The sequence below is a fragment of the Spermophilus citellus genome (assembly GCF_964194105.1).
Source record: "Spermophilus citellus genome assembly, chromosome: 3".
Lineage (NCBI taxonomy): Eukaryota > Metazoa > Chordata > Mammalia > Rodentia > Sciuridae > Spermophilus > Spermophilus citellus.
This window is the reverse complement of record NC_138184.1, coordinates 115,436,954-115,451,274: the sequence shown is the minus strand read 5'-3', so window position 1 is coordinate 115,451,274 and position 14,321 is coordinate 115,436,954. Positions and strand designations below refer to the sequence as shown.

Sequence of the window (14,321 nt, the reverse complement as noted above, 5' to 3'; positions counted from 1 at the left end):
TCCTCCCAGACTGGGCGAGTCTCCAATCCTGAGTGCCTAGGGCCTCCTCTTGTGTCTAGTCACTTCCCACTTTTCCTCTAGCCAGGCCCCTCTCATGGGTGCCGCTCACCACAATACTGGCTACACGCCAGGTCTGCTGCTTCCGGGAGCCCTGTTTTCATGAACGACTGGGCACACTCTTCCAGTTTGCCATTCCCTCAGACCCTAAGTTTGTAGAGCTTGGGGCTGAGAATCCTCAGCGAATTTTACTTGCTCTCCGGTAGCCACACCCCCTGTAGCTGGTGCAAGAGACCTCAGCTGTCAGCCCTGGTGGGAGCGGTAGTTCCGCGCTGCGGGTCCCACACCACCTCTGATTCCCTCGGTCTGGCTGTCGCGCTCACGGGAGAGCTGGGAGGGGCCCTTAAGGTTTCTCTGATGTGTGGAGAGGGAAGGCTAGGGAATTACACACCTAAGTTATCTCCTCCACCGCAGTCTGATGACGTCAGTTCTCTGCCATGGTGGTATCTCTTGCAAATGGCGACAGTTCGTTTCCCTTTTCTGGGCGACCAATGCAATGGGTGGGTCCTTACTGTCTCTCCCAAGCCCCGTTTCAAACCTGTGGCCACTACCTATGAAGGCTCGGTAGGCATTTACCTCCGTAGGATGAGAAGGGCCGACCAGTTGTTTCAGCCGGATGGATTAGTGCTGAGTCACAGCTGTTTGTCTGTGGGAAGCAGGCGAACGGGAGCTTGAATTCAGCCGATCCGGGCTCAGTGTGTGTTCTGAGAGGCCCAGACTGTTCGCCCCAGATCCACGTCAGCTCAGCATTGCCTAGTGATCCTGAGCAAACAGATTTAGGTTGTTTACGACTCCCTATGCCTGCACAGCTGAAGAGGTCAGGGACTTGATCTCTCTTCGCCCGCCGCCATGTTGGAATCCCGAGAATTTTGTTGATTCATTCTTTAGTCTTTCCTATTTCTCATCCTCCTCCCTTCCCTTCATTCCCCTTTGTCTAATACAATGAACTTCTATTTTTCCCTCTCCTTCTTACTGAGTGTTAGCATCAACATATCAGAGAGAACATTCAACCTTTGGTTTTTTGGGGACTGGCTTACTTTGTCTCCATGATAGTCTCCAGATCCATCCATATCACGGCAAAAGTCATAAAATCACTCTTTTTTATGGCCGAGTCCCTTATATATATGTACATTTTTCTTTATCCATTCATCTGTTGAAGGGCACCTAAGTTGCCTCCATAGCTTGACTCTTGTAAATTCAGCTGCTATAAATACTGATGTGGCCGCATCACTGTAGGATGATGATTTTAAGTCCTTTGAGTATATGCTGAGGAGTGGGATAACCGAGTCAAATGGTGGTCCAATTCCAAGTTTTCTGAGGAATCTCCATACTGCTTTCCAGAGTGGTTGCACCAATTTGTAGTCTCACCAGCAATGTATGAGTGTGCTTTTTCCCCAACATCCTCACCAACATTTATTGTTACTTGTCTTCTTGATTGTTGCCATTCTGACTGGCGTGAGTTTTAATTTGCATTTCTCTAATTGCTAGACCATTTTTATATATTTGTTGACCATTTTTATTTTTTCTTCTGTGAAGTACCTGGGTTTCCCATTTTGTAAATTGAGCTGCTATAAATACTGATGTGTCCACATGATTAGGGTTTTTTTTTTTAATGTGTGTGTTTTTTAAGTTTTTTGAGTTGTTTTTATATCCTGGAGATTAATACTCTTTCTTAGGTGCAGGTGGCAAAGATTTTCTCCCATTCTGTAGACTCTTTCTTCTCATTCTTGATTATTTTCTTTGCTGTGAAGTAGCTTTTTAGTTTGATCCCATCTGTTTATTGATTCTTGATTTTACTTCTTGTGCTTTAGGAGTCTTGTCAAGTTAGTTCCTAAGCTAACATGATGGAGAGTTGAGCCTACAGTTTCTTCTATCAGGGGAAGGGTCTCTGGTCTAATGCCTACTTCCTTGATCCACTTTAAGTTTATTTTTTTTAAAAGAGAGAGAGAGGGGGGAGAGAGAGAGAGAGAGAGAGAATTTTTAATATTTATTTATTTTTTCTTAGTTCTCAGCGGACACAACATCTTTGTTTGTATGTGGTGCAGAGTATCGAACCCAGGCCGTACGCACGCCAGGCGAGCGCGCTACCGCTTGAGCCACATCCCCAGCCCCTAAGTTGATTTTTTAAAAACATATATTTTAAGTAATTTTTTAAATAGTGCATCTGAAACATAACGTTAAAAGTACATAAGCAGGGGCTGGAGTTGTGGCTCAGAGGCAGAGCGCTTGCCTAGCATGTGTGAGGCACTGGGTTTGATTCTCAGCACCACATATAAATAAATGAATGAAATAAAGGTCTATTAACAGTAACAAAAATATTTTTTAAAAAGTACATAAGCATGTTATGTTACTCATTATTAAAATTATCTTAATAGTAATCACAAATTGATATTTTTCCTTTTAATCACAGAAGGGAGAAAATTCAAAATAAGTTGAATTTCTCTCTTACTTATTATGCACTGTATCAGGTACTTTGGAAAGAGATAAAGAACTCTCCTTCAGGGGCTTATGGAATTAAAGATGGCATAGAAGATTTTTTTAATATATATTTTTAGTATGGGGGTAAATGCCAAGGAATGTGATAAAATTAAGAAGTGTCCCAGCTGGGCGCAGTGGTACTTGCCTGTCATCTCAGCGGCTGGGGAGACTGAGAAAGGAGGATCCTGAGGTCAAAGTCAGCCTCAGCATCAGTGAGGTGCTAAGCAACTCAGTGAGACCCTGTCTCTAAATAAAATACAAAGCAGGGCTGGGGATGTGGCTCAGTGGTCCAGTGCCCCTGAGTTCTCCCCAGCACCCCCAGAAAAAAAAAGAGTGTCCCAAAAATAAAAAGAATGAAAGTTCTGAAAGTGAGGATGCTCACATTTGATGATCTTAGAAGAACTCAATTCATTTGGTTACCAACCGCCTGTCTTCTTTTTGGACCGAGGCCATCCACTTTGGTTCTGCTGACCTGTTTATTCTACTGAAGAACCCCAGTCAGCCCCGCTGGGTAACTTGCATTGTCCTCCTCTGTTTCCAGGCATACTTCCGACAGGGTGTTGCCCTCCAGTACCTTGGACGTCATGCCGATGCCCTGGCAGCCTTCGCATCTGGACTGGCTCAAGACCCCAAGAGCCTCCAGCTTCTGGTGGGGATGGTAGAAGCCGCCATGAAATCTCCCATGAGAGGTAAATATGATGAAAGTACTTGGTCTGACCTTAATTTAAAGTTAAACATTTGTAACCTTCTAAGACTTTAGGCTCAGGGACAGGAAATTGATAAGATATAAAACTTAATGGGCTGGGAGTGTGGCTCAGTGGTAGAGTGATTGCCTAGCCTGGGCCAGGGCCTGGGTTCAGTCCCCAGGATGGTGGGACAAAAGGGTGGTCTCAGATTGGCTAAGATCTGACATCTTACACAAAGGAAGATCAAGACACACTGCCAGTCATTGACGTTAATGAGGCAGAAGAGTATGGAAGACCACTGGCCTGGACATGGAATATATTCTTCAATTTTTCATTTACTAACTACATGACCATGAGTTGACCACTTCTCCAGAGTTTATGGTTCTTTAAATAATTTCCTTTTTTATTTTTTGTAGTTCTGAGATTCTGTAATTCTAAACACAATGCCTCTAAAAGTAAATTGATTTCTTCAGATGAACCAATATACCTTCTAGAAATAAATAACTGAAGATATTAGACATTCTTTTGTTTCCTAAAAGAGAATGTGTACCTAACGAGAGGTGGTATCTAATATTTTCCAGAGGAGCAATAAGAGATTATATTGAATTAAAAGGAGAGAGGGGCTGAGGCTGTGGCTCAGCACTAGAGTGGTCTCCAAGCACGTGCGAGGCCCTGGGTTCAATCCTCAGCACCACATAAAAATAAAAACAAATAAAAATAAAGGTATTGTGTAAAAAAAAAAAGGAGAGAGAGCAAAACAAGATGAATAGACACTATAGTTTACATTTATTTTTCCCTGTTATTTTTTCTACTTTATTGTAACCAGTATTCTGGAAAAACAAGCGAATGGAATGAAAATGGTACTGTAAAGGTTAGAGTAGCTTTCTGGCCCCAAATAGATTGGCTTCATTTTGAGGAACATTGATTTTTTGTTTTTTTCTTTTTTCTTTGCGTTGCTGGGATCGAACCTAAGGCCTTGCTCATGCTAGGCAAGTGCTTTACCTTTACTGAGCAACACCCCCAGCCTGGGAACATTGATTTTTGAGGAATGAGCTGTTGGGAATATTTGATTGAAAGCGTGTACCAGTTGTTGTCTTTAAGTGGCAACGGAGTCACTAAGGCATAGTCCTGGCATACAGAAGGCAGCTAATGCCTGACCCTAATTAGGTTATGTCAAGCAGAACTCTGATTTTGACTCAAAAATGATGCACTTTTGAATTTTTCATATGGGAGAATAAACCTAAAAATTTCAATGGTAGTATAATTTGACATTTTATCTAGTTTTGAAACGTAGCAATAGATAGTTTTATTATACTGACTACTATCGTATTTGGCTCAAAATATGTGTTAAATAAAAGTGTGATGGACTCAATGCTGCTCGTATGGTCTCTGGACGATTCATATCTGTAAAACATCTTTTTCCTGAAAGTTAGGGATTTTGTGCTTTAGAAAAAAATGTGGTAAGAAAACCTCCCTTCATGCAACTTTATAAGCCATACAGAGCCGAGTCTTTGCTGCAGGAACCTAATGGCTTCTCCCACTGTGGGACCTGCTGTTAATAAACTCTGACTCAGAGCAGATGCACTTTGGAGCTCTAGGGCTGGGGGTGGGGAGGGGAGGGACAAAAACCAACCTGTCTCTCTTATATATTTTTTTCTAACATTTTCCCATCCTCTCCTTAAATCCCCCACAAAGAATATACATGGGATATTTTATTTAGTTCATGAGGATATCACTTCTTTATTCAGATGTTTGTGCTGCTGCCTTAGAATATTGGAGTGAATGTGTTGCTATCAGCAGAATCAAACTTATAGTTTATCCTTTGAAGCAATTTGTTTAGATAAGTGTAAGGAAACCTTCCCTGCACTAAGAAAAATAGCTCAGAGCTGCTGTCACCCTTAGGGTTTTCTGTGCCACTTCTTTGTGTCTTACAGTGAGTGACCTAAGGCTGACCCTGGAGAAGGCTGCTTCTTACAGGTGCCTGGAGCGCTTCAATATTTTCTCCTCTTCCCTTAAGGCAATTTAATTTATCTGGTTTATTTTTAGCGTTGCCTTTACCACTGTATCTACTCCAGGTGGGCTTCTCTTAACATTTTATAGGCTGTTGCTTTGCACACTGCTGTTCTGCACATCATCCTATATCTTTTTAAAACTGTTTTTATTAGTCATCGCAGTTATACATGGTAGTGGGGTTCATTTGGCCTAATCACACACACATGGAATGTAATATGCTCCATTTCAGTCCCCAGTGCTTCCTTTCCCACTGCCAGTCCCTCCCCGTTGCTCTTCCTCTCCTCTACTGGGCATCTGACATCTTAATGACCTCTTTTTTGTCATGTGATTGTAATTTACAAAATCTATCATCACCTGCTGCTGGTTTATTTACCCACCATTTATTTTACCTTCCTGCATCTTTAAAAAAAAATTATAGTAGATGGACACACAATACCTTTATCTCATTTTTTTTTAATATGGTGCCTCACATGTGCTAGGAGAGCGCTGTACCAACTAAGCTATAGACACAGCCCACCTTTCTGCATCTTTATAAGTTTTACCCAATGTCACATGGCTAAGGGATCTGGACACTTCATAGGTAGGTCTTTTCTGTTGTATGAATTGTTTTTATTTTGTAATTCTTTTTTTTTTTTTTTTTTTTTTTTGTACTGGGGATTGAACCAAGGGATGCTCCACCACTGAGCCACATCCCTTCCCCTTTTTATATTTTTATTTAGACATAGGGTTTTGCTAAATTGCTGAGGCTGGTTTTGAACTCTCGACCCTCCCACCTCAGCCTCCCAAGCCACTGGGATTGGAGGAGTATGCCACCGTGCCCGGCTGTTTTGTAATTCTTGAATGCATCAGAGAAAACTCCCTAGTCCAGGAGATTATAAAAGCAAACAGAACTTCCATGACCAACACAGTGTTTGTATGGTGGGTCTGTCTGGAAGTTTTAAGATTTCATTTTTGTTAAGGTGGAACCAATTTATATTAATATACTCTGTTTGCTATATTTATACAAATACTATATTTATCTATATGAAAACTAACTTAATTTATTGTTATTATTTCCCATATTTCTCAGTGAATTAAATCTGCTTTATTTTTATAGTGTGACTTATATTCACAAACTGGCTGTCAGTTTAACTATTTCTCTTTGTGCATTTGGTTACAGTATGGTATACAATAAATTTCTCTTAAATCATTAATAGAAATATAAAAGTAAGTAGAGATATAAACTGGTACTCACATGATTTCTCAACTTACCCTTTGACATTTTCCATTTCTTCTTAGCTGGTCCTTCAGCAGTTTCAGGTCACAGGATCTGGTCGATGTTTAAGCAGAGTTGGCGGCTGTAGCACACTACTGCTGCCGACCGTGGATTTAATAAGACAATTAGAAATCGAGATTGAGTTTGCCTTTATTTGTTCCTCTAAAGATGCAGGGCGGCTTCTTGCTGAGGGTTCTCTTGTGTGTATTTTCTCTCCTTTTGTTAATTTAGTGATCTAAAGGCTATTACATTTATGGGCTGTCACCTGTTGTGTTTCTAACAGCTCTAGAGGATCCCAGGAAGCTGCTTTTATAAAATGCCCATAGAAAATGGCTGTTGAATGCATAAACTTTTCTCTCAGGTTGAGCGGGGCTCACCTTTTATTAGCCTGATGTCCACCCTCAGTGGACCCTTGCCCTCTGACTTTCTTTTAGATGCACCTTTCACAGGAGGCCTATTTTTGAAATGCTGTGTGAAAAACTCAGGCTTCCTCCCAGCCAACAAGGGTGGGATCTAATTCCAGCACTGCCGTTTGCCAGTCCGCTGGCTGAGCAAGGGCCCTGCCCGGCTGTGCGCAGTGCTCCTCTGTAGAGGTAGATGGTAGCACAGGCCAGGCCCTACGAAGGCAGCTCTATAGGGGCCTTCTACTTTGCAGATGATGTCCAGAGTCTCACTGAGGAGGGGAGGCAGCAGCAGTGTTAACCTGCTCTTGTGTTGTGGTGGCAGAAGGAACACTTCCCAGTACCCCAGGTTCTGCATATGAACATTCGCTGAGAAGTTCTCTCAGGCCTGAGCATTAGACAGCTTGCTCCCTTTTATTCTCCTCTCCAGGTATCCCAGCTAACCCCCTGCTGTTCTTGAAAAACACTGTGCTTTCCATTATGTCCTGTTTCCTGCAGACATTGCTTCCTCTGAGGAGCCTCCCTATACCTTCCCTTTAGGATCACATAGCACCTTCTACCGGTTCTAAGAACTCTGGCTTGGAAGCTGTCTCATTATTTTATATATTACCAAGAAAGAAGAAGACACTGATGATTAAATGCTGGCAAGGTCCTTTCTTCTCACTTTTTATTTGTATATATTGAAAGAGATCTTTTAGACCTATTCAGATGTAGTGGCAAACCATCGTGAGGCACCCTTAAGTTCAGGATACAGAATCCCAAATTCAGAAATGTTAATACGTGAGTGAATGTGCACCTCAGAAGTAATGAGGATCACATGTCTCTCAGCTCAGAGTGTTGTTTTGTTGGCCTGTACTACATCCCTATAAGCTCTTCATGTGTCAGGAAACGTGACTTTGTTTACCTTAAACTCTGAAAGCCTTTACATTTCAAAAACCCATACCCGTGAATCAATCAGTGTTGGGAAGGGCCTTTTTGTTCTTATGGAGCTGGTTTGACCTTGACTATTTCATGTATTATGCATAGATTCTAGAAAGAAAAACATCTTAATAGCTGTAGACTCCAAATCTCTGTTGTATCTAGCCTGACAAAAATCACAAAGTTAGTCTCTTTTCTAAACACTCAACTTTACCCTGGAACAGGCATTAGAATAATAGAGTTGCAAAGAATCTTAGAGATCATCTATACATTTAAAAAAATCATCTCACCATCTCTTTTTCATCAGAAGCATGTACAACTAGCCAGGTGTGCTGGTGTGCACAGAGAGCCTGCTAGGCAGGCTGAGGCAGGAGACTAGCCAGGGCCAGGAGTTGGAGACTGACTGGCCTAGGCAACGTAGCAAGCCTGTCTCAGAAACACACAGCAAAAAGCTTATGAGCATTTTCAGGGCTGGGGGTGTAGCTCAGTGGTAGAGCACCTTTCTACCATGTGCAAAGCCCCAATACTCCAAACAACAGCAACAACAAAAAACACGTACAACTGCTAATTAGAGTTTCTGATTAGTGAATATGGACCAATGAGACAATTACAGCCCAAAACAAAGAAATTTGACATTAAATTTTTTTTGAAAATTTACACACAGTGAAATGGACAATTCTGTGTCCGTGTCTGTACCCATGCACAGATGCACACATACGCATCTGTGTATCCACTTATGTACATGTGCACATGTATAGATTTGTGTACTACATTTGACAAAGTGAGGAGGCTGAGGCTGTGTGGCTTTGAAATTCCCATCTCTTCGTCCATAACTCAGTGTTTTCTCCACCCTTCCACCTCAGCCTCCTTCCCTGACAGGTGTCCTCTGGTCAACTCGGCTGGCCTGCTTAGCACTCTGCTTCCTGTGCACCCATCTTCTCCTGGTGCCTCTGGTTAGGACAAATCCTTTGCAACTTTTTAAAAAAATATTTTTTAGTTGTAGATGGACACAGTACCTTCATTTCATTTATTTATTTTTATATGGTGCTGAGGATTGGACCCAGGGCCTCACATGTGCCAGGCAAGCGCTCTTCCCCTCAGCTCCAGCTCCAGCCTCCATTGCACTGTTTGGCTCTTGAAAAGCAAAGACCTGTCTGGGTCCTGCCCTTTCTTCAAGAAATCAATTCTGCTTCTAGGAAGCTTTCTACTTGCCCCTGCTAACCCCGCTTCCTGTCAGCTTTAGGGTTACCTCCACACTGGCGTTTATCCTTTAATGTGCATGTATTTTCTACAAGTGGGGATCTGATCTCTTCTCATTTCTTCAATTTCATTTCATCTCATGGAAACTTACACAATTAAAGATTTCTTTCTCTTTTAAGACTCTTTTTAGCTGTTGTAAGGTTCTCTTCTTTCTACTTCTGTTGTACAGTTTTAGAGGCTTAATTAGGTGGGTCTTTTTCTAACGTAGCCATGGTTGCTATGGGAAAAATATCTCCAAATGAAGCAAAGTGTCTTTGTGGGCTGTCGGTGTTTGAACAATCTTCCTATATTTTAGGAATTCCCCCATTTTATACTTCTGCTTCCTGCCTTCTACCATAAGAGCTGAAAGCATCAAATCCTAATTTTCACCACCATTGAATTAAGAGCAGAAAGTTCAAAGAAGAAAGGACAGCACAGAATTATTTCTGGTGCTGGTGGGTGGCAAGAGCAATGTCCATTTTCCCAGGGTGGTGATCAGTGTAGGGGCAGCATTGCAGCTGTGGCATCCTGTGTTCAGTGGTGGCGGTTATGTTGCCTTCAGTGGGCAGCTTTTGTGGCATGATTTTGACTGTGGGTTTGGAGGTCTGGATTTTCACCTTTCCCAATATTCAGTTGCTCAGGGCATTTCTCTTCTACTAAAACCAGCCAAGACGGGTTTCTGTTGCTAGTGACTAAGCAAGAAGAGTGAAGCAGGTAGCATCCCTATACCAGACCTTAACTATCCTACAGAGCAATAGTAACAAATGCAGCATGGTATTGGTACAAAATGGACTTGTAGACCAATGGTACAGAATTGAGGATACAGAGACAAACCCTCATAAATAACAGTTATCTCATATTAGACAAAGGCACCAAATACATATATTGGAGAAAAGATAGCCTCTTCAACAAATGGTGCTGGGGAAACTAGAAATCCATATGTAGCAAAATGAAATTAAACCTCTGTTATCATTCATAAAACTCAACTCAAAGTGGATCAGAAGGTTCAGAACCCTGCACCTAATAGAAGAAAAAGTAGGTCCAAATCTTCATCATATTGGATTAGGTCCCGACTTCCTTAATAAGACTCCTATAGTGCAAGAAATAGAATCAAGATTCAATGAGTGGGATGGATTCAAACTAAAAAGCTTCTTCTCAGAAAAGAAACAATCAGTGAGGTGAATAGAGAGCAAATTTTTACTGCACGCACATCAGATAGAGCACTAATCTCTAGGATATATAAAGAACTCAAAAATCTTAACACCAAACAAAACAAATAACCCAATCAATCATCAATGGGTCAAGGAAATGAACAGACACTTCTCAGAAGATGATATACAATCAGTCAACAAATATATGAAAAAATGTTCAACTTCTCTATCAATTAGAGAATGCAAATCAAAACTTCTCTAAGATTTCATTTCACTCCAGTCAGAATGGCAGCTGTTAAGAATACAAACAATAACAAGAATTGGTGAGGATGTGAGGGAAAAAGTACACTCATATGTTGCTGGTAAGACTGCAAATTGGTGCAACCAATATGGAAAGCAGTATGAAAAACTTGGAATGGAACCACCATTTGACCCAGCTATCCCACTCCTCGGTTTATACTCAAAGGACTTAAAAACAGCACAGGGACACAGCCACATCAATGTTTATAGCAACTCAATTCACAATAGCTAAACTGTGGAACCCACCTAGATGCCCTTCAATAGATGACTGGATAAAGAAACTGTGGTATATATACATAATGGAATATTACTCAGCATTAATAGAGAATAAAATCCTGGCATTTGAAGGTAAATGGATGGAGGAGAATATTATGCTAAATGAAGTAAGCCAATCCCCAAAATCAGATGCTGAATATTTTCTCTGGTATGTGGATGCTGATCCATAATGGGCATGGGGGTGGGGAGCATGGGAGGAAGTTTAGATAGGGCAAAGGGGAGGGAGGAGCAAGGAGGGGACATGGGGTAGGAAAGATGGTGGAATGAGATGGATATCATTATCTTAAGTATTTAAGAAGATACAAATGGTGTGACTCTACTTTGTGTACAACCAGAGACATGAAAAATTGTGCTCTATATTTGTACTATGAATTGGAATCCATTCTGCTGTCATGTAAAACTAATTAGAATGAATAAATAAATTTTTTTAAAAAGGATCTTTTTTTTTTTTTTTTTTTTTTTTGTACTGGGGATTGAACCCGGGGCACTTAACCACTGAGCCACATCCCCAGTCCTTTTTATATTTTATTTAGAGACACAGTCTCACTAAGTTGCTTAGTGCCTCACTAAATTGCTGAGGCTGGCTTTGAACTCAAAATCCTCCAGCCCCAGCCTCAGAGCCACTGGGATTACAGGCATCAGCCATCACACTGGAATCTTGCCTGGTATAAGTTTCAGAGTCTGGGCTTAAGCACTGTAATGGATGGATATTTTCCAAGCTATCTGACCTTGGGTGGATATTGTAAAAACTCTGATCCTTAATCTAGTGTGGGGTCATAAGCCTGTGATCCCAGAGACGCTGAGGGCTGAAACAGGAGTATTGCAAATTCAAGACCAGCCTTAGCAACTTAGTGAAACCCTACCTCAAAATAAAAAATAAAAAGGACTGAAGATGTAGCTTAGTGCCAAAGTGCCTGTGACTTTAATCCCCAATTCCAGGAAAAAAATAAAAACAAACAAATGGTTCTGGGCTTGATGGTGCACGCCTGTAATCCCAGCAGCTCAGGAGGCTGAGGCAGGAGGATTACGAATTCAAGGCCAGCCTCAGCAACTCACTGAGGCCCTAAGCAACTTAGCGAGACCCCGTCTCAAAAAATACAAAGGTCTGAGTATATGGCTCAGTGGTTAAGTGCCCGTGAGTTCAATCCCTGGTATGAAACAAACAAACCCCAAACAAAAAATAACCAAAAAAAAGAAAAAGAAAAGAAACGATAAAGAAAGCTCAGATTCCTCAATTCTAAAATGAGGGTTTAAAAAAAACATTTTTCTTAGTTGTCAATGGACTTTTATTTTATTTATTTATTTTTATGTGGTACTGAGGATTGAACCCAGGGCCTCACACATGCCAGGCAAGCGCTCCATCACTGAGCCCCAGCCCCAGCCCAGATGAGGGTGTTTTAAGTCTTTTAGCCCTAAAAATCAATCATGTTTGTTATTGGCCAGTGGGAGGCTGCTGTGACCATCATTGCTGCCAATTCATCAGCGGGCACCACCAAAATTCTGCTCCTGGCATCTCAGTGTGGTATTGTTCTGTTCTAGTAATTCCTGGTTCCTGCTTTTGTGCCTAACCCTGTTGGTTAGCTGCTGTTTATGGGTACTGTGCACTGCTTGCATCCTGACAGGTGTAAAAATGTTCTTTGTTCTCTGTTTAGTGATCTGATTGAAGGGAAAAAATGCTTTAGGCACCAGTAAGTTTCAAGGTTTCCGTGGTAATGTTGATTCAGGCGAGAGCCCCTTAGTGGAGAGTTGAGAAGTCATAAATTGTAAAAATTACATTTTAATGCAGTACTGTTGGCTAGGAGATTCAAGATTTAAAGAGACCCATCCTCTTATAGTTTTTTACCTGTTTACTGAAACAGCTAATGTGAGGTAGTTTTTCAGGAAAGCTAACAACAAATGGCTGTGAGTGCCTTCTCCTTACAGGGCAATAGTTAATAGCTTTGTAATTGCCTTTAAAGAAAAATCAAAAGGGAGCCAGGGGAGAAGGAGCATGGAGGTCATCTGCACTCAAACCCAGCCTCAGATGCAGAGAATCCCTGTGCTTGTCACCTTTAATCTATGACCTTCACAGACAGCATGTGAAAATAAAATGAGATCAACAGTAATTTTATCTTCTATCTTACTTTAGTAAACACAGATGATTTCTTTGTGGTCTTGTTTGGTAATTTTTTATTTGGGCAGACTGACCTCAGAGCAGCAGTGGACATTGGGTCACCAGTGAGAGTGATTGGCTTTTGTTGGTAGAGCTTCCTTTATCGATTCTTCTAGGAAAAAATAAGGGCAGGTTTTATTAGTCAGTTATTCAAATTCAAGTTTAATAAATGTTTATCAGATGTTAGGGACTTTCGCCTATGTGGTGGGGGGGAGATTTTTGTTTGTTTGTTTGTTTGGTACTAGGAACTGAGCCCAGGGGTGCTTAACTACTGAACCACATCCCAGCCCTCTTTTATATTTTATTTACAGACAGGGTCTCACTGAGTTACTTTGGCCCTCACTAAGTTGCTGAGGCTGGCTGTGAACCTGGATCCTCCTGCCTCAGTGTCCTGAGCTTCTGGGATGACAGGTGTGCGCCACCACGCCTGGCTCAGGGGTAGTTTTTAAAATCGCATGCCAGTGTTGTACCACTTGCTCAAGTTATTCTAACAGTTCAAATGTTGTCCTCAGACTACCTGGGAAAATATTTCAAAAATTGACATTCGTGGAACAATTTTTAAATAATTAATGGGCACATTGTGCAATACTAACCATAAAGACCAAAAGAAGCTTAGATATAAGAATTAGTGCGGCTGGAGGAGCTGGGAGGCTTGCAGTGGAGGCAGGGCTTGAAGATGCGCTCCTAGTGCCCAGAAAAGAAGGGGGTGGGAAAGTGGCCACCAGGATGGCAGACGGGCCCAGAGAGAAGAGGGGCGTGGCAACGCGTGTCACAGCCAGGAGAAGGAAGCTGCAGGGCCCGCGGGTGCTTCTAGTCACATGGCCGAGTAGTCAGTGAGGGGCACCTGCTCACAGATTGGAGGGTTGCACTTGAACTGGGTCCTAAGCATGTGTTTCTAGAGGGCACTGGAAAAGATTGTTTTGTGTATTGTCCTGGGTTCTCTTGTTTTCTTTTTCTTCAGACTCCCTGGAACCCACTTATCAGCAACTTCAGAAAATGAAACTGGACAAGAGTCCCTTTGTGGTCGTGTCTGTGGTTGGGCAGGAGCTCCTGACGGCCGGCCACCATGGGGCCTCTGTGGTTGTCCTAGAAGCCGCTCTGAAGATTGGCACCTGCAGCCTCAAGCTGAGGGGCTCCGTTTTCTCTGCCCTGAGCAGCGCGTACTGGTCTCTCGGGAACACAGAGAAGAGCACTGGATACATGCAGCAGGACTTGGACGTAGCCAAGACCTTAGGTAGAGTCGCGCTTCTCTCCTTTATTTAAGCACAGAAGGGAAACAAGGCTGATGAGCCTGACAGGCATGGGGACAGCACTGACCGTGAACAGTGGGGGTGACTCTAGAACATTCCGTTTTAGAGTAGTCATGACTTTAGGGCTTCTCACATGACAAGGTAC

The 14,321-nt window shown here is 42.1% G+C and overlaps 1 protein-coding gene across 3 annotated transcripts in view; it reads left to right on the top strand.

Moving 5' to 3' along the window:
* Nucleotides 1–14,321, top strand: part of TTC28 (tetratricopeptide repeat domain 28) — a 622,345-nt gene that overhangs the window by 341,845 nt on the left and 266,179 nt on the right. For all 3 annotated transcript variants that reach the window (XM_081286162.1, XM_081286164.1, XM_081286163.1), the window contains 2 exons: nt 3,077–3,224; nt 13,888–14,160. In XM_081286162.1, the coding sequence (XP_081142288.1) occupies nt 3,077–3,224; nt 13,888–14,160 (421 nt within the window). The remainder of the gene's footprint in view (nt 1–3,076; nt 3,225–13,887; nt 14,161–14,321) is intronic.